Source organism: Oncorhynchus keta, chromosome 18 (genome assembly GCF_023373465.1).
Source record: "Oncorhynchus keta strain PuntledgeMale-10-30-2019 chromosome 18, Oket_V2, whole genome shotgun sequence".
Classification (NCBI taxonomy): Eukaryota; Metazoa; Chordata; class Actinopteri; order Salmoniformes; family Salmonidae; genus Oncorhynchus; species Oncorhynchus keta.
The window spans coordinates 15,437,009-15,455,768 of NC_068438.1; the positions used below are offsets into that span (position 1 = coordinate 15,437,009).

Genomic DNA, 18,760 nt, shown 5'->3' on the forward strand with positions numbered 1-18,760 from the left:
CTCTATTGCACTCCACACTGCCCTTTCACACCTGGACGTTGCCAAGGGCTAAAATTGAAGTCATTCCTATTTCTGACGCAGATCACGCTGCAAGTCCTGCCTCTCCCATCTCCGCGGCAGCGTAGCCTAGTGGTTAGAGCGTTGGACTAGTAACCGGAAGGTTGTGAGTTCAAACCCCCGAGCTGACAAGGTACAAATCTGTTGTTCTGCCCCTGAACAGGCAGTTAACCCACTGTTCCCAGGCCGTCATTGAAAATAAGAATGTGTTCTTAACTGACTTGCCTGGTTAAATAAAGGTAAAATAAAAACATTTGGTTTATAGAAGCAGGTACCCACTTGCCATCTCTTCATTGGTTATACACATGTGGGTGATTGAAATACTAAATGTTTTGCCTGTTGTCTTGGTAATACTATGAAAGTGTAGATGCCAATCACCATATCAATTCAAAGATGAAAAAGCCTGGAAGGAGGAGAGAAGACGATTCGGTTGGCCGTTTTATGTGTGGATTAATTGTTGGACCTTGTGCATTTCAGGTAAAATAACAACTCAATGTTTATATCCCAGGACAAATTAGCTAGCAAGCTAACTAGCTAAATTGCCATACATGTTTAATGCTTTTCGACCCCGTCCCCAAATGAATGTCATTGGTTCAGAGTTTGTTTTGATATTTTAACCTGCGTGTCGGGATCGTGTTTGGTGTAGGGGGACAAAATGTATGTACGATAATACTTTTTCGTGGTATCCAATTGTTTTGTCTCATCGCTACAACTCCCATACGGGCTCGGGAGAGACGAAGGTTGAAAGTCATGCATCCTCCGATACACAACCCAACCAAGCCGCACTGCTTCTTAACACAGCGCCATCTAACCCGGAAGCCAGCCGCACCAATGTGTCGGAGGAAACACCGTTCACCTGGCAACCTTGGTTAGCGCACACTGCGCCCGGCACGCCACAGGAGTCGCTGGTGCACGATGAGACAAGGCCAATTGTGCGTCGCCCCAGATAATTCTTTAAAAAAAATATATATATATATATATATTATTATTTTTACTTAGACATTGCAGTGTTGGTTAGTAAGCATTTCACTGTTGTAATTTGGTGCATGTGACAAATAATTTGATTTGATGTAATATATTTGAGATTCTTCAAAAAAAAAAAAAGTAGCCACCCTTCGCCTTGACTGCTTTGCACACTCTTGGCATTCTCTCAACCAAATTTCAAGAACTTTGTAAGTTTCTTCAAGTGCAGTTGCAAAAACCATCAAGCGCTATGATGAAACTGGCTCTCATGAGGACCACCACAGGAAAGGCAGAACCAGAGTTACCTCTGCTGCAGAGGATATGTTCATTAGTTACCCGCCTCAGAAATTGCAGCACAAATAAGGGCTTCAGAGTTAAACAGACACATCTCAATATCAAATTTTCGGAGGAGAATCAGGCATTCATGGTGGAATTGTTGCAGTGAAACCACAACTAAAGGACAACATTAAGAAGAAGAGACTTGCTTGGGCCAAGAAACATGAGCAATGGACATATGACTGGTGGAAATCTGTCCTTTTGGTCTGATTCCAAAAGTGAAATTCTTGGTTCCAACCGCTGTGTCTTTGTGAGATGTGGAGTAGGTGAACGGATGATCTCAGCATGTGTAGTTCCCACCGTGAAGCATAGAGGAGGAGGTGTGGGGGTCCTCTGCTGGTGACACTGTCAGTGATTTATTTAGCATTCAAGTCACACTAAACCAGCATGGCTACCACAGCATTCTGCAGTGATACGCCATTTACATTTACATTTAAGTCATTTAGCAGACGCTCTTATCCAGAGCGACTTACAAATTGGTGCATACACCTTATGACATCCAGTGGAACAGCCACTTTACAATAGTGCATCTAAATCTTTTAGGGGGGTGAGAAGGATTACTTACCCTATCCTAGGTATTCCTTGAAGAGGTGGGGTTTCAGGTGTCTCCGGAAGGTGGTGATTGACTCCGCTGTCCTGGCGTCGTGAGGGAGTTTGTTCCACCATTGGGGGCCAGAGCAGCGAACAGTTTTGACTGGGCTGAGCGGGAACTGTACTTCCTCAGTGGTAGGGAGGCGAGCAGGCCAGAGGTGGATGAACGCAGTGCCCTTGTTTGGGTGTAGGGCCTGATCAGGGCCTGGAGGTACTGAGGTGCCGTTCCCCTCACAGCTCCGTAGTCAAGCACCATGGTCTTGTAGCGGATGCGAGCTTCAACTGGAAGCCAGTGGAGAGAGCGGAGGAGCGGGGTGACGTGAGAACTTGGGAAGGTTGAACACCAGACGGGCTGCGGCGTTCTGGATGAGTTGTAGGGGTTTAATGGCACAGGCAGGGAGCCCAGCCAACAGCGAGTTGCAGTAATCAAGACGGGAGATGACAAGTGCCTGGATTAGGACCTGCGCCGCTTCCTGTGTGAGGCAGGGTCGTACTCTGCGGATGTTGTAGAGCATGAACCTACAGGAACGGGACACCGCCTTGATGTTAGTTGAGAACGACAGGGTGTTGTCCAGGATCACGCCAAGGTTCTTAGCGCTCTGGGAGGAGGACACAATGGAGTTGTCAACCGTGATGGCGAGATCATGGAATGGGCAGTCCTTCTCCGGGAGGAAGAGCAGCTCCGTCTTGCCGAGGTTCAGCTTGAGGTGGTGATCCGTCATCCACACTGATATGTCTGCCAGACATGCAGAGATGCGATTCGCCACCTGGTCATCAGAAGGGGAAAGGAGAAAATTAATTGTGTGTCGTCTGCATAGCAATGATAGGAGAGACCATGTGAGGTTATGACAGAGCCAAGTGACTTGGTGTATAGCGAGAATAGGAGAGGGCCTAGAACAGAGCCCTGGGGGACACCAGTGGTGAGAGCGCGTGGTGAGGAGACAGATTCTCGCCACGCCACCTGGTAGGAGCGACCTGTCAGGTAGGACGCAATCCAAGCGTGGGCCGCGCCGGAGATGCCCAACTCGGAGAGGGTGGAGAGGAGGATCTGATGGTTCACAGTATCGAAGGCAGCCGATAGGTCTAGAAGGATGAGAGCAGAGGAGAGAGAGTTAGCTTTAGCAGTGCGGAGCGCCTCCGTGATACAGAGAAGAGCAGTCTCAGTTGAATGACTAGTCTTGAAACCTGACTGATTTGGATCAAGAAGGTCATTCTGAGAGAGATAGCGGTAGAGCTGGCCAAGGACGGCACGCTCAAGAGTTTTGGAGAGAAAAGAGAGAAGGGATACTGGTCTGTAGTTGTTGACATCGGAGGGATCGAGTGTAGGTTTTTCAGAAGGGGTGCAACTCTCGCTCTCTTGAAGACGGAAGGGACGTAGCCAGCGGTCAGGGATGAGTTGATGAGCGAGGTGAGGTAAGGGAGAAGGTCTCCGGAAATGGTCTGGAGAAGAGTGGAGGGGATAGGGTCAAGCGGGCAGGTTGTTGGGCGGCCGGCCGTCACAAGACGCGAGATTTCATCTGGAGAGAGAGGGGAGAAAGAGGTCAGAGCATAGGGTAGGGCAGTGTGAGCAGAACCAGCGGTGTCGTTTGACTTAGCAAACGAGGATCGGATGTCGTCGACCTTCTTTTCAAAATGGTTGACAAAGTCATCTGCAGAGAGGGAGGAGGGGGGGGATTCAGGAGGGAGGAGAAGGTGGCAAAGAGCTTCCTAGGGTTAGAGGCAGATGCTTGGAATTTAGAATGGTAGAAAGTGGCTTTAGCAGCAGAGACAGAGGAGGAAAATGTAGAGAGGAGGGAGTGAAAGGATGCCAGGTCCGCAGGGAGAGGCGAGTTTTCCTCCCTTTCCGCTCGGCTGCCCGGAGCCCTGTTCTGTGAGCTCGCAATGAGTCGTCGAGCCACGGAGCGGGAGGGGGAGGACCGAGCCGGCCTGGAGGATAGGGGACATAGAGAGTCAAAGGATGCAGAAAGGGAGGAGAGGAGGGTTGAGGAGGCAGAATCAGGAGATAGGTTGGAGAAGGTTTGAGCAGAGGGAAGAGATGATAGGATGGAAGAGGAGAGAGTAGCGGGGGAGAGAGCGAAGGTTGGGACGGCGCGATACCATCCGAGTAGGGGCAGTGTGGGAAGTGTTGGATGAGAGCGAGAGGAAAAGGATACAAGGTGGTGGTCGGAGACTTGGAGGGGAGTTGCAATGAGGTTAGTGGAAGAACAGCATCTAGTAAAGATGAGGTCAAGCGTATTGCCTGCCTTGTGAGTAGGGGGAAGGTGAGAGGGTGAGGTCAAAAGAGGAGAGGAGTGGAAAGAAGGAGGCAGAGAGGAATGAGTCAAAGGTAGACGTGGGGAGGTTAAAGTCGCCCAGAACTGTGAGAGGTGAGCCGTCCTCAGGAAAGGAGCTTATCAAGGCATCAAGCTCATTGATGAACTCTCCAAGGGAACCTGGAGGGCGATAAATGATGAGGATGTTAAGCTTGAAAGGGCTGGTAACTGTGACAGCATGGAATTCAAAGGAGGCGATAGACAGATGGGTAACAGATGGTTTGCGCTTAGTCCCACTATCATTTGTTTTTCAACAGGGCAATGACCCAACACACCTCCAGGCTGTGTAAGTGCTATTTGACCAAGAAGGAGAGTGATGGAGTGCTGCATCAGATGACCTGGCCTCCAGAATCACATGACCTCAACCCAATTGAGATGTTTTGGGATGAGTTGGACCGCAGAGTGAAGGAAAAGCAGCTAATGTAGGAACTCCTTCAAGACTGTTGGAAAAGCATTCCAGGTGAAGCTGGTTGAGAAAATGCTAACATTGTGCAAAGCGGTCTTCAAGACGAAGGGCGGCTACTTTAAAGAAACTCAAATATATTAAGAAAATAGTAAAAAATAAAGGAAAAACCTTTGAATGAGTAGGTGTCCAAAGATTTGACTGGTACTGTGCATGCATACACCTAATTTATTTGTATTGCTAACATTATTCAGTACTCATACCCATATTAATGACCCGATAAAAGGTCTTGGTTGTATTAAATAGGGAACGCAAATTAGCATTTCTTATTGGTCCAGGTATTCCCTCATAGTTTCAATCAGTGTTCCTCTGTCTGGTGCCTAATGAACACAACACTGTTGTATTTGTATGTGGGTGTGTCAGGACCCCATGGTGGAGAAGAGTCTGGTGTGTCTGAAGGCAGCAGTGTCTGACAAGCTGGACAACACATACACCACAGCCCTGATGTCCTACACATTCGCCCTGGCACAAAACCAGGATATGAGGGCCAAGCTCATCACCCACCTGGACAAGATTGCTGATACCTCAGGTATGTGTCTTGTCTCTTTGTGAAAATGTCTTTGTCTTTACCTGTCTGTCTGACTGCCGTGAAACAGTCACTGTCAACAACGAAAATTACCACAGGTGGCAATCGTCACTGGGAGAGAGCAGAGGCTTCTGGGCGGAAGACCGACTCTCTGGAGGTGGAAATGACATCCTACGTGCTGCTGGCGCTGCTCTCAGGCCCCTCCATGCCAGGCTTTGGGCTGGACTATTCCACCGCCATCGTCCGCTGGCTGGCCCAGCAGCAGAACCCCTACGGAGGTTTTGCTTCCACACAGGTACTTTTTTGGTCTGGTAGACATTAATTCACTAGCACCTCATCTGCCTGTCGCCCTACTGTTAGTACATGGTTAAACATTGATCACACCAAATACTTATTTTATATGAAATGTAGCATATTGGACATTTTATTTAAGCCTCATAACACATTGTATGGATTTCCTTGAATTGTTGTGATTCATTTTAGATTCTCAATGTATTTCTTTGTTATATTGATTCTCTCCATCTTTACCCAAGCTACAGTCATCCAGATTTGTTTTTGCAACAGCATCTCCCTCTTCTTCCCCTGTCATCAGGACACAGTGGTAGCACTGCAGGCTCTGGCCAAGTACGGTGCTGCCACCTTCAGTCCAGAGGGCGCCAGTACAGTCAGTGTGAGCTCAGCCGGAGGCCTGAATATGGAGTTCACTGTGAATCAGAACAACAGGCTTCTCTATCAGGAGGAGCAGCTGAGGGAGGTCCCTGGGGACTACAACATCAAGGCACAGGGCAAAAGCTGTGTGTTTGTGCAGGTCAGGCTCCAGTCATTAGCCCTTTGCTGCCTCTACATGCAGTCCTGAGTGTCTGGTTTGTGTTCAGTAGGGCACACTGTTGAACAAAAACTAACGTTTCAACCCTAGAGTGTCAGCATTAATGGAAATGCCTGTGTACTGTACATTGAAATGTGGATTTTGAATTCAATGAATCTCAATGGTATTGTCTGTTTTCTTTTCAGATCGCCATGCACTACAATATTCCCCCTCCTCCTGATTTCTCTGCTTTTAACATCTCAACAGAGACGCTGGGGAAATGCAACGGCACCAAGAAATCAATGATTGTGTCTGTGGATGTAAGGTACGGTGGTATTCCTTTTAACCTTGAAATAGCACCTGACTGATTCTGGTAGGACAAGTGAACAAAGTGACTGAACCACCAGTGTGTAGATGTCAATATCTTTAAAGCTGCTATATGTAACTTTTTGGGCAACCCAACCAAATTCACATAGAAATGTGAGTTATAGATCTGTCATTCTCATTGACAGCAAGTCTAAGAAGTGGTAGATCTGTTTTTATGTGCGCTATTTTTATGCTTCCCATTCTTACGTTTAGTTTTTACATCTTTTACTTTCAGTTTTGTACACCAGCTTCAAACAGCAGAAAATACAATATTTGTTTTTATTGAAGATATATTTCAGAGGTTTAGGTGGTACAATGATTCTCGACACCATAGAGCCCCACAATGGAGATGTCATAATACCCAGAAAACCTTGCGGTCAAGCAGGGAAATGGTTCAGGTCGTTTTTTTGAATGATTTATTTTAGAAACACTTCGACACTTTTTTTGGGAGATAAATACAGGCGAATATATATTGATAAGTCACCTTGTCCTAGAGAGATTTAGACGGTTATCAAAACGTCACGCCAGGTAGAAAACGATTGGAACATTTCCCTGTTTGACCTCTAGGTTTTATGGGTATTATGACTCATACTGTGGTACTCATTGTTTTGTCACATAAACATAAATTAGGCAAACTAGTAGAATTGTAGCAACCAGGAAATGGCGAGATTTCTGCATATTTGCAACTTTTTAAGGTAATACAGTATGTTACCTTCATCTGACCTGATTTGACTGACAGGTACAACGGTCGACGAGAGGAGACCAACATGGTGATCATCAATGTCAAACTTCTCTCCGGCTTCGTCCTGGACAAGTCCTCCCTCAGGCCTGTGAGTCAATAAGAGAGCCTTAGTTGAGGGGAACGCATATACAGTTTAATCAGGGCCAGGAGTTTTACCAGGTTGGTGAACACTCCTGGCCCTAAGTATAATCCCCTCCTGGATTAGTTAATGTATATTAATGATAATGGTGTCTGTTCTAAATGTAAGTATTGTAAATGCCAGTGGTTGTCCTTTGGACTAATCAGTTCTACTGTCTATGACAATGTTAACCTGTGTTCGGTTCTTCCAGTTGAAAAATGACCCCACTGTCAAACGAGTTGACCTGGAGGAAGGACATGTCATCATCTACCTAGATGGGGTAGGAACATGAATAATGAATGTTGCATCTAAACAGGCTGCTGTCTTTATCGGTCACATTAACCTGGTTGGATGTGGTCTCATTTGTGTCCACACACTGGATTTAACTTTAACAGTAACATCAAAGTAAGACCGTAGTGGATGTTTTATACAGGAACACTATATGAATCAATAACATTGAACTGCAGTGTCAAATCTAGAAAATGTCCTTTTCTTCCAGCTTATTCAGAAGGAAACTAAGACGTACAGCCTGGCCATAGAGGAGGTTGTGCCTGTGAGGAATCTGAAACCAGCTGTGGTGAAAGTGTATGACTACTACCAGACAAGTAAGAATTCTATTTAACACCGACAGTAAAAACGTGTTCTCATGCACCGAAAACATTGTTCCCCATAGTCTATATTAGTCCGTTGAAATAGCGCACCATGAATTGAAAATAACAACATATACAGTAGTTGTTTGGATGTTGCTTTTTTGTTGTCTATTAATGAAGACTACACGTTTCTATTAACCAGTTTCCAAACCACCCATTTCTCTCTGAAATATTTGGTGGCACTGGCATACCTGTCTGGGTTCCATACATATCTCTTGTTCCCTAAAGAAGGAAACAAGACCTCACCAGTGGGACCATTGGTTCACCCCTGAAGTGGGAGTTTAATGATGTTGACTGACAGAAAGGGAAGTCAAGTTAGCATTAGAAAGAAACTGACCTCTGCATTATCTGTTCTGTTCTCAGGTGATGAAGCTGTGAGTGAATACAGCTCCCCATGTGCAGAGAGTAAGTACAAAACCTTTCTATAACCAAACCTACTCGTCTCATACTTCTGTTTGTGAAATTAGCCTCAATGACAAATGTAGATATTAATGTGTAAAATCCTAGGACAAGCAGGGAAGGCTCTATTGATGTTTGACATTTTCACAGGTGATGAAATCAATGAAGTGTGAAAGACAGAAAGCCAATCACAAGCTGACTGGACCATGGCTCAACCAATTGCTTTCCTATCAAGGAAGTCATGTTTTTAGGTAGAGCTCATAAAACCTCTACAGTTCATGGTACCACATTGACCAACTTGTGATCCGTTTTTAACAGAAGTGAATTTTTAAACTGTGTTTAATAGATGGGCATTAGAATGTACTTTTAATTCTTTTTTTTTTTGTAACTTTGATTTATGCTAAAACGATTATGTGAGATCGTTATTTCAAAAGTAATATCAGTGTTTCTACTGCGACGATGAGAATGAAACGTTTTAATAAAACCATGGCCATGTTGCTATGATTTCAAACCAGACTCACAGTAACATTTCTGTTTTAATAGATCTGACAATATCCATATAATCCATACATGAAAGTGCCGTATAAAACAGTGTACCGTCAACATAATAAAGTCTGAAGATGGTGTGAGAGATGTTCTACACGGTGTTGAGGGAGTGTAGACAGTTGTATGACCCTGTGAGTGTTCTTTTAAGTATACTGATGTGTATTCTGACCATTCTTTTGAAATGACAAAAACAAGTAAATTGCTTTTTATACAATACTGGTTGAATGATGAGTAAATTACATTTTCATACATTTTTTATATATAACACTATGATATACCTCTGGCCAATGCTGAATATTTGGTTGCACCCATTTCGGTGTGGGGAAAAAATAAACAGGAAAATATATTAAGGTCTTTTCTCACTAGTCTCTTTTCCTCTACTTGACAGTTTACAGTACTACTGTATCTCAGGCAGGTTAACCATAAATAGAAAAAGAACTACATTTCACAAGGCTTCTCAATAAACCTAAACACCCAGGTTTACATGTTCAAAATCACAGCATAGTCTTCTTTAAAAAGATATTCAGATGGTGATTTATAAATGTTGTGATCGTGTCACCTGTCCGAGTCCTTTACAATGATTTGTCAAGCTACCAGATCATTTGACTTTCTATTAAAGCTGAAATGCACCCTGAGTCTGAAAACAAGCCCATATACCCTGTGCACTTGTGTAGATCTGTGTAAGCAATAGTATATGGCGACAATTCCACATTGCGTATCAGAGAGCCATATGTAGCTACCACCTCTTTACCAATCATCTCAGATCAACACAAGAGCGTAGGATGTAGTGGGGGATGGAACTTGGAATTCAGGGGATGTTACTGTTCGCATGTACTTGTGTATTGCTGCATCAAAACAGCAATCAGACTCCCCTCTCCCTTCCCCATGCAAGTCTGTTGAATTCTGATACTGTTAACAAAGATTGTAAACCAGCACGATCAACAGTTACAGACTAGGAGTATTACGACACATCAAGGCACAGAATGATTAGCATTATTATAATGACATGTACTGTTGTCTCATTTATGTAGTCCCTAGAGCTCCTGGTGTTGTAGGCTGGCAGTGATGGAATGGCTGCTTACGCAAGGGGTCAAGTTATCAGGACTTGGCAAACAGACTGTGTGTGTCTTTAGGAGTAGTGTAAGACGGACACAGTGGAATCTAGTTCAGTAAAGTAAGATCACAGAGATGGATCAAGATCTAGTTTCATCTGTGGAACTTTAATTATGGACTCCTGAGTTGGTGTGTTGTGTCATGGTCTTACTGATTTCAATTCAGTTTTCTCAATTTTCAATAGAATTTCTTTTAAGCATTTCTTAAATGATTTACATCTTTCGCTCACTGATAAACTTAAGTAGATTTGGGCAAATGCCTTTGTATTCTATTTGAAACATTCCATAAAAACGACCATCTGTTTGAAACCATTGTCTTTTGGCAATATTCCATGTGTGTAAAAAAAAGAAAGAAAAAAAAGAAACTATCAAAGACATTTACTGACAAAATAGGTCTCACGCAAGAGACTAACTAAAACAAGATCTCCATTTGGCAATATAGAAAGGCTTTTGAGCAGAAAGTCTGACAGTTATGTCGTTTGGTTATATACAGTGTGTGTGTGTCTCTTCCAGGGCTCCCTTTTTTAATGAGTGGGCAGAAGCAAGTAGAAAAACCAGTGGAGAAAAAATGTATATTGTAAAGTGAGAGACGTGAATATTAAAAATAGATATAATGAACTTAACAAAATAAAAAGGCAATTTCCCAATATTGGGAGAGGCGCTAGAAGGAAAGGTCTGAATCACTTGAAGTGTTCCTGCTGAAACAGTCTCCTTATGTCAACGTACGCAAGTCTCCAGTATTAGTTCATGAACTGCGTGTAGCCCTCGGCTCCGGTTACTATAACGTCCATCCATATCCTCATGGCCTCCGGGGCAGGGGCCACCATGTAGTAGAGTCTGTCATGAGTCTTCACACAGAAGGTCAACGAGGGATTGGGGCTCTGGGATTGGAGGAGAGAGAAAGGTCAAAGGTCAGTAATATGGAGCTGAAGTATAATTTAATGACTCCGATTTAGCACTCGATGTTAAGGGGTGTGAAAGTGCGGAAGCTACCCATATCCTTTTGGGGATCATTGGAGGCTAGATCGAATGCAGAATGTGGGTGGAGAGTTTTTTTTCTACGTGCTACCCTCGGATATTGTCTCTGATTCAACTAAAATAACCAATATCATGCTCTGTCCCTATATATTTTCCCTAAATTAATTGGTCATGATGGTTAGTACAATGGGTGTGCTACAATAATCAAATATCATAAACGACAACCCAAAAACCACAGGCAAGGGTTAGCTGCTACACATTTGCCCATATAGATTTTTTTCAACTGATTGTCTTGTTGCCGGACAGTGGGGCTTCTCCTTGGCCGAGTCACACGTCTGTCATTTGAACAAGTAAAAAGAAAAGTGAGCCCTACGCTGCGCTACCACGTGTTTATCCACAACACACAGTTAATCAGGGCGTGGCTGGCACACACACCTCTCTTCGAAACTGAGGAGGCAGGAGCTCAGAAAAGTGCTGAAGGAGACAGAGTCAAAACAGGATATAAGAAATACAGCAGGACAGTACACACACACACACAAAACATGACATTCTCCACACAAACTATAAGACGCATGTGCCCATCGCACATATTTTACAGTTGCACACATGCACGTCTTAGGAGTTCATAAACTATATACAGTGTATGAAATACAACGCTGATACACACACACACGCAAACACACACCTAGATAATCCACCCTTATTTAGTCTGTTTCAATTGTATTAATTGAAGGGACAGATTCAAACACAACCAATTCCACAGAGGAGCAGACAAGTGAATTATCACTAAGAAGGCACTTCAGGCAAATATGAAACTAAGGGGGGAAAGGGAAAATGTGAGGATCCAGAGATGCACTGTTCTGTAATGGCTGTGTTTTTGTTTAGTATTAATCATGCATGATTACGCCCCTGGTGGGTATTCAACTGAAAGTTGCAGATAGCAATGGAATATGTAGAGCCGACACAAATCCTTATTCTACATGACAGACAATCCTATCTATTCTACATGACACATTTCTATCTGAACATTCTGTGTAAACAAACAACCAAACCAACCAACAAACACACACACTGGGGTAAGGGGGGCAGAACAAGCAATGGGTGGGTCTGTGAGCTCACAGACAAAAAGTGATACATACATTGGCCAAATTGAGGTTGAAAAATCCTTTCTGTGAAACCAGCCAGTCAAAGCAAAAGAGTGAGAAATTAAAGTGTAGAAGAAGCAAAACGTGTATAAAACAAAAGATCTTCAAGATAAATATTTAATCAGTACAGTGAAAGCGTAAAAAGAAAAAGTGATTAAAAGAGCATTTCATTGTGTTCTGCCTAAAGATTGTTTTCCGATTGTTGGGTAGATAACACAGAAAGTACCTTCGTGGCGATACGCAAGTGATCGTAGTAGACCTCTTCAATGGCCTGGAAGTAGATGACTCCTTTCAGTTTGGTCTCGTGTTTGTCTGTAGAGGAGATAAACATCACATTATTATTTTCGATTCCTACAGTACAGTTTCCTTGATGACAGAGGGAAAGACAGTCATGGAATATATGTAGATACAGACAATCCTTTTCATTGTTTATCACAATTCTATTCTTGAGCTCCTACAGTATTTCCTAAGCCAGTGTCATAAAAGGAACATACTGTATCATCATGTCCATTTGAAGAATATTTCAGCCAAAAAAGCTCAGTAGAAATATATGTATGTTTCAAGTAATGTTTTTGTAGAGAACACGGCTTCCTTTTTGTTTTGCCCCCCCTTTGCCAGCAGCATACCACCCTGCATACCACTACTGGCTTGCTTCTGAAGCTAAGCAGGGTTGGTCCTGGTCAGTTCCTGGATGGGAGACCAGATGCTGCTGGAAGTGGTGTTGGACGGTCAGTAGGAGGCACTCTTTCCTCTGGTCTAAAAAATATCCCAATCCCCCTGTGTCGGGTGCCGTCGTTTCGGATGGGATGTTAAACGGGTGTCCTGACTCTCTGAGGTCATTAAAGATCCCATGACACTTATCGTGAGAGTAGGGGTGTTAACCCCGGTGTCCTGGCTAAATTCCCAATCTGGCCATCAAACCATCACAGTCACCTAATAATCCCCAGTTTACAATTGGCTCATTCATCCCCCTCCTCTCCCCTGTAACTATTCCCCAGGTCGTTGCTGCAAATGAGAACGTGTTCTCAGTCAACTTACCTGGTAAAATAAGGGATAAATAAATGAAATGGTGGAGACTGCATTCATAGTAAACGCTGCATGTTGACTCAATCGGAAATGACTTTTAATCTATATTGTGGAATCTGTAACGCTTGAACAGAGCCCCTGATTTCTACATTCTTACACCCTTATGGTACAATATTGCAGATTATTTCATCAACCACTGCAAAACACATAAGAGGGACCGGGGGTAACTTTATGCCCCTTTTTACCTTCAGGCATAAACTGATCCCTGCTACATAAAAATAATCATAAAAGCATCATTTTCTAGGAAAGTAGTTGCAATTTTATATAAAGTAATTATTTCATAATTAGCAGTTTTATCACTCAGATCACCAAGCATTTGCATATTACTGTATCTAAAGCCTGCTACCAAACTGCTAACCACAAATGTGCATTACCCTTGTGTATCCTAATGTTCATCTCCACTGACTTCATTTACACCACCTTTCACAAATACGGTCTACATTAAGGTCAAGGGGTATGAATATGCCATGTACTGTATCTCCCATTGGCTCGATCAGAGCAATAAGAGCACACAAATATGACTGTATATAAACATGGATATAAATGGCAGCATTTTCCTTACCAACGTAATAGGAGAAGGTCCTTTTGAGGCGGTCGAAGACAAACCAGCGTTTCTTCCACGACTTGATCTTGCCGCCCATCTTGACCAGGTAACCCTTGCACATCTTCTCTGTGAGGATCACGTGGTGAGAGGTCTCCACGTTGTGGCCGGATGACTCGATGTGGGAGCGCAGGTCAAACTCCTCCTTGCGGATGGGCAGGTAACGAGTCATAGGACGGGCCTGAGGAAAGAAGGAAACAGACATGTAACCAGTCTTTCTGTACGACTAACAGAGGGTCAGAGAGACAGATCTCAAACGGCATATTCTTTTTGATTGGATTTTGTAGGTTGTTGTTGTCGGGCCTGAGGCTCACCTGGGAGAAGTTCTTGCTTCTCATCTTCACCTCCTTATCCACCAGCTGCTGCCTGTGCATCGTCTCCTCCTGCAGCCTCTTCTCAGCCTCCTCACGCCGCCTCCTCTCCTCCTCCAGCATCTGCCTACGGGCATGGCTCTCACGCTCCTGGAGAGAAGGACGGAGGTGGAGCGAAGATCATGAACATAAAGCCCTTTTTACATCAGCAGTTGTCACAAAGTGCTTCACAGATACCCAGCCTAAAACCCCAAAGAGAAAGCAATGCAGAGGCAGAAGAGTGGCTAGGAAAAACTCCCTAGAAGGCAGGGACCTGGGAAGAAACCAGGCTCGGAGGGGTGGCCAGTCCTCTTCTGGCTGTAAACACTGAAGACGTTAGTATGGGATCTGATAGGAAGCTAGACATGGTGTGTGAGGTGGTGTCTTACTCTGGATTCTATGAGCCTGGCCTTCTCTAGGTGGGCTTCTTTCAGCATCTTCTCCATCTCCTCGATCTTCAGCGCGTCCATCCCACTGGCACTGCAAACCGGACAGTCAGAGTTACATCTCAACTACCAATGACATCCACCATTCAATATATTTATGGGTAACAGTTTATTAATACTTTTAAGTCCTAAAACTGTGGCCCGTCATGGAAAACCACGCCCAAAATGGCTAAAGATCGGCAAGCTTCTTACATAGGAACGAAGAGGATTACGTAAGTAAGTAAGTCCTAAAAACATCTGTCATCATTGGTCATAAAAACAGTAACTTACTATGTGGACACTAACTAACACAAACAGTTATTAACTATCCCAGACAGTTATAAAATGTGTCATTACATGTCTATAACTGTTTAGAGGTCCAATACACTGGAAATGTCCCGTACAGCCAGGTGGTACCTAGCGGATAGTGAGTGCAAGGTTGTGTTCATTAAGGCATGTGAAGGTCAACATTCTAAAACGCTTTGCAACGGAAGACAAATGACTGTTTCTCATTGGACACGTCCAGATAGTAGCCTTCCCTCTTCGGACAGTTTTTTTCTCTCAATTTCCTGCCCACTGAACACAACCCTAATGAGTGCTTGGGCCTGATAAGTACATGCAATCTTTGATTACCTGTTTAAAGTGGAGAAACAGCTGTGCTTTCACCAGATCCAAAAGGGGATGGTCACATCTGCCTAATCTGTGTGACCACACACACACCCTACCTTTCAGACCAACTGGCTCAAGGAAACCCCTCTATCTGTGCAGAGTGTCTTTCACTAGTCTTAAAAGACTATATTTAACTAGTCTTTTGACTATATCTCAGCAGTCACTCATGTGTTTATGGAAGAGCGTTTCCCTGTTGACATTTGTGTAGGCCTCATTATGGCCGGTGATAACTCATGCACGACCACAAACTTGACGAGTTTTGTACGGACTGGGAGTGCCTTTAACTGTCACAAAGATGACCTGTTCACATTTGAATTCTAAGTTGTAGAATGTTTGAATTGGATTTAGAGAAATATACATTTTTAACACTATCGTGCCGACTGAAACTCAACTGTGCTGGCTCGGATACTTTACACACCGTCCTTTTCGGCACTGTTCCAGCAGACCATCTCAGGACAGACAACCTGGTTTGGTTCCAGCAGACCATCTCAGGACAGACAACCTGGTTTGGTTCCAGCAGACCATCTCAGGACAGACAACCTGGTTTGGTTCCAGCAGACCATCTCAGGACAGACAACCTGGTTTGGTTCCAGCAGACCATCTCAGGACAGACAACCTGGTTTGGTTCCAGCAGACCATCTCAGGACAGACAACCTGGTTTGGTTCCAGCAGACCATCTCAGGACAGACAACCTGGTTTGGTTCCAGCACTCCATCTCTCGACAGACAACCTGGTTTGGTTCCAGCAGACCATCTCAGGACAGACAACCTGGTTTGGTTCCAGCACACCATCTCAGGACAGACAACCTGGTTTGGTTCCAGCACACATTCTCAGGACAGACAACCTGGTTTGGTTCCAGCACACATTCTCAGGACAGACAACCTGGTTTGGTTCCAGCACACATTCTCAGGACAGACAACCTGGTTTGGTTCCAGCAGACCATCTCAGGACAGACAACCTGGTTAGCAGCAGACCAGTTCAGGACAGACAACCTGGTGGTTTGGTTCCAGCAGACCATCTCAGGACAGACAACCTGGTTTGGTTCCAGCAGACCAGTTCAGGACAGACAACCTGGTTTGTTTTGGCTCAGTAGCGTACATTAAATATCCACCAGAATACTGACAACAGCTGAGCAGACACATAGGCTTCTTTTGTCACTGTTAGACAGACAATAATGAATAATGAGCTGATACAAGACACAGCTTGACACCTGTGGTTACTTATCGGAGATTCCTTGGCATAAATTAGTCAGTATTTGTGTGTACTTTGTGTATCATGTAAGGCTGAGTGTTCCTCGCTCTGACCTGGACATGAAGTGTGTGTGTGTGTTCGAGGATATGCGTGCGGGGTGTGTGTGTGTACGTTTCTCTGACCTGGACATGTTGTCGGGGGAGCAGGCTGAGTTGTTGCCGGTGGAGACGCTGGTGTCCATGCTGTCAGAGCTCTCCAGACTCAGTGTGTCGTATGGCTGCTCGCCCGCCGGTGGCGGCTGGTGGTGCAGGATGGAGTGGTGCACCATGGGAGGGCCTTGGGCATGGGAAGGGGCATACTGGGTGTTGAGGTGGGTCTGAGAGCCGTGGAGCGCATCCCACTGGCACTGGGCCTCCACTGCAGCTCGCTGCTTCAGCTCAGCCAATCGACGCCGCTGCTCCTCGATCACCTGGTGGCCTGGGGGTGGAGGGAGAGGGAGGAAGTAGGAGGTCACAGCTGATCTGTGGGGTGGTTTCATCACGTCCAGGGATACCCCATTATGTCCCATGATGACAGTCCCAGGATGCATGGCAACACCCTCAGCATGCAGACATACATACTCACCCTCTAACCAACTCAAACACACTCACATCCACTTGCCAAGAAAAAGGTCCTGATGATCAGCGTCACCCGGCTATGAAGAGAGAATACCTAAAGATTGCCTGTGAGTCCATGTAATGTAGATACCACAGGTCAGCGACAGATGAAACCAGGCCCCACACATACATCAAACATACATGTATAGTATGTGCTCGGTATTATCAAAAGCCCAAGCACAATTCAACCGGCAACACGTTTCCTCATCACCAAAGCCTTCTAAGTACATTAGCAGCAGAAATACTAATGCAAAATTATCCAGCAAACCCAAGGAAGTCACCTTCAAGTTCAAACCCATGCTCGCTATCCATCATATAGCTGACAGATACCTCTTTTAAAAACAGGCGCAAAGTTAAAGAGGAACAACGGTGGCCCGACAGATGAAGAGCACTGCTTCTACCAAATGCATGCATTGTTGATTCTCAGCAGGGGGATGGAGAAGAAGAAGGATGGAGAGTTTATATGAGACGAACATCAGACTTTTAGGAAATGAACATGAGACCAAACCCACTCCCAGGCTCAGAGGTCTGTCTGTCTATCTGTCGGTCTGTGGGATTGTCCATGGTGGAGCAGGGAGACTCAGGCGTGGAAGGCAAGGAGGACTCTGTGACATGGAGAGTGGAGGACAGTAATGGAGAGAGGGATGGTTGGATGGAGGGACGGAAGGACAGGGTGACAGACAGGAGGACAACATGGTGGTTAAATCCGAGCTAGAGGAGGGAAGCGTGGGAGGGGTCGTAACCGTGGAAGCAGAGACTGGGTGAGGGGGAAGTGGGGTGATGAAGACAGGGACGGGGTGTGGTTTCTCTGAAGCATGACAGGAAATCTTCAAAATGACAGACAAATCTTGGAGAGGACCATCTTAAACACATTCTAACTATATTTATTCCATGTTGATGTTTACTGCTGAAACTCTCACCTCAGACCAGAACATGGGACAGAGTAGCCTGGGGAAAACCCCCAAAAGGTGGTTACCTTTCTGCTGTAAGGCTAGCGCTCTCTTGGTCTCTATGTCCTGCATGGTGGCAGCCAAGTTCCGTGGCAAACTGCCGGTACTGTTGGGAACCATCAGTGGGCTCTAGAAGGACACAAAAGGAGGAGAGTGATTGATTCAATTAATTCAATTCAATTAACAATGAAAAACATATACAGCAACATATCAATGCAATGGAAGTACACAAGTGACAAGCCATCAAGGTTTCCACCAAAATATTGATTTCCAATGTGGTCGTCATTGACTGGCAGGCAAGGCCAAGAGCCAATAAGATATCCAGTGAATGGGACAGTATATAAACCATCATATGGTATGCATTTAAACTCTCGATCTAATACTATCAAATGTAATCTGATACTATCATGTAACACACAAAACATAACAACCTGCCGTTGTTTACCAGTATGTAACCATATGCTAGGTCAAATCAATCACCAGGTGACCTGAGCAGGATACATGCACTACATTCAGATTGATTGTGTATAAAGGGCATTATGTACTTTAGTCGTCCTCATAGAAACTTAACACAAACTATTATGATGAAGCTAGCTAGATTGCAAGTTTACAGCAAATGGCTGCCTCAGAAGAGATCTGCACAAGCTACAAAATCCAGCCACAAACGTGACCTCCCTCCTACACCAGTACCTTCTATTTAGTATTTTCATTTGGTTGTAGGCT

The 18,760-nt window shown here is 44.6% G+C and overlaps 2 protein-coding genes across 20 annotated transcripts in view; one reads left to right on the top strand and one right to left on the bottom strand.

Annotated features, from left to right (window-relative positions):
• The window catches only part of LOC118396840 (alpha-2-macroglobulin-like), a 31,431-nt gene extending 22,587 nt beyond the window's left edge, over positions 1-8,844 (top strand). For both annotated transcript variants that reach the window (XM_052467484.1, XM_052467483.1), the window contains exons 28-36: positions 5,086-5,251; positions 5,347-5,543; positions 5,841-6,056; positions 6,260-6,378; positions 7,159-7,249; positions 7,491-7,559; positions 7,779-7,884; positions 8,293-8,334; positions 8,479-8,844. In XM_052467484.1, coding sequence (XP_052323444.1) covers positions 5,086-5,251; positions 5,347-5,543; positions 5,841-6,056; positions 6,260-6,378; positions 7,159-7,249; positions 7,491-7,559; positions 7,779-7,884; positions 8,293-8,334; positions 8,479-8,501 — 1,029 coding nt within the window. In that variant the 3' untranslated portion in view covers positions 8,502-8,844. The remainder of the gene's footprint in view (positions 1-5,085; positions 5,252-5,346; positions 5,544-5,840; positions 6,057-6,259; positions 6,379-7,158; positions 7,250-7,490; positions 7,560-7,778; positions 7,885-8,292; positions 8,335-8,478) is intronic.
• Position 8,845: 1 nt separating this feature from the next.
• LOC118373511 (pleckstrin homology-like domain family B member 1) overlaps positions 8,846-18,760 on the bottom strand; it is a 121,596-nt gene continuing 111,681 nt past the window's right edge. For 15 of the 18 annotated variants that reach the window (XM_035759648.2, XM_035759652.2, XM_035759651.2 and 12 more), the window contains 10 exons: positions 18,064-18,166; positions 17,600-17,692; positions 16,614-16,908; positions 14,536-14,626; positions 14,111-14,257; positions 13,758-13,977; positions 12,336-12,421; positions 12,104-12,133; positions 11,400-11,438; positions 8,846-10,867 (listed from right to left, as the gene is read on the bottom strand). In XM_035759648.2, coding sequence (XP_035615541.1) covers positions 10,727-10,867; positions 11,400-11,438; positions 12,104-12,133; positions 12,336-12,421; positions 13,758-13,977; positions 14,111-14,257; positions 14,536-14,626; positions 16,614-16,908; positions 17,600-17,692; positions 18,064-18,166 — 1,245 coding nt within the window. In that variant the 3' untranslated portion in view covers positions 8,846-10,726. The remainder of the gene's footprint in view (positions 10,868-11,399; positions 11,439-12,103; positions 12,134-12,335; positions 12,422-13,757; positions 13,978-14,110; positions 14,258-14,535; positions 14,627-16,613; positions 16,909-17,599; positions 17,693-18,063; positions 18,167-18,760) is intronic. The other 3 variants (XM_035759650.2, XM_035759649.2, XM_035759656.2) reach the window with 3 other exon arrangements.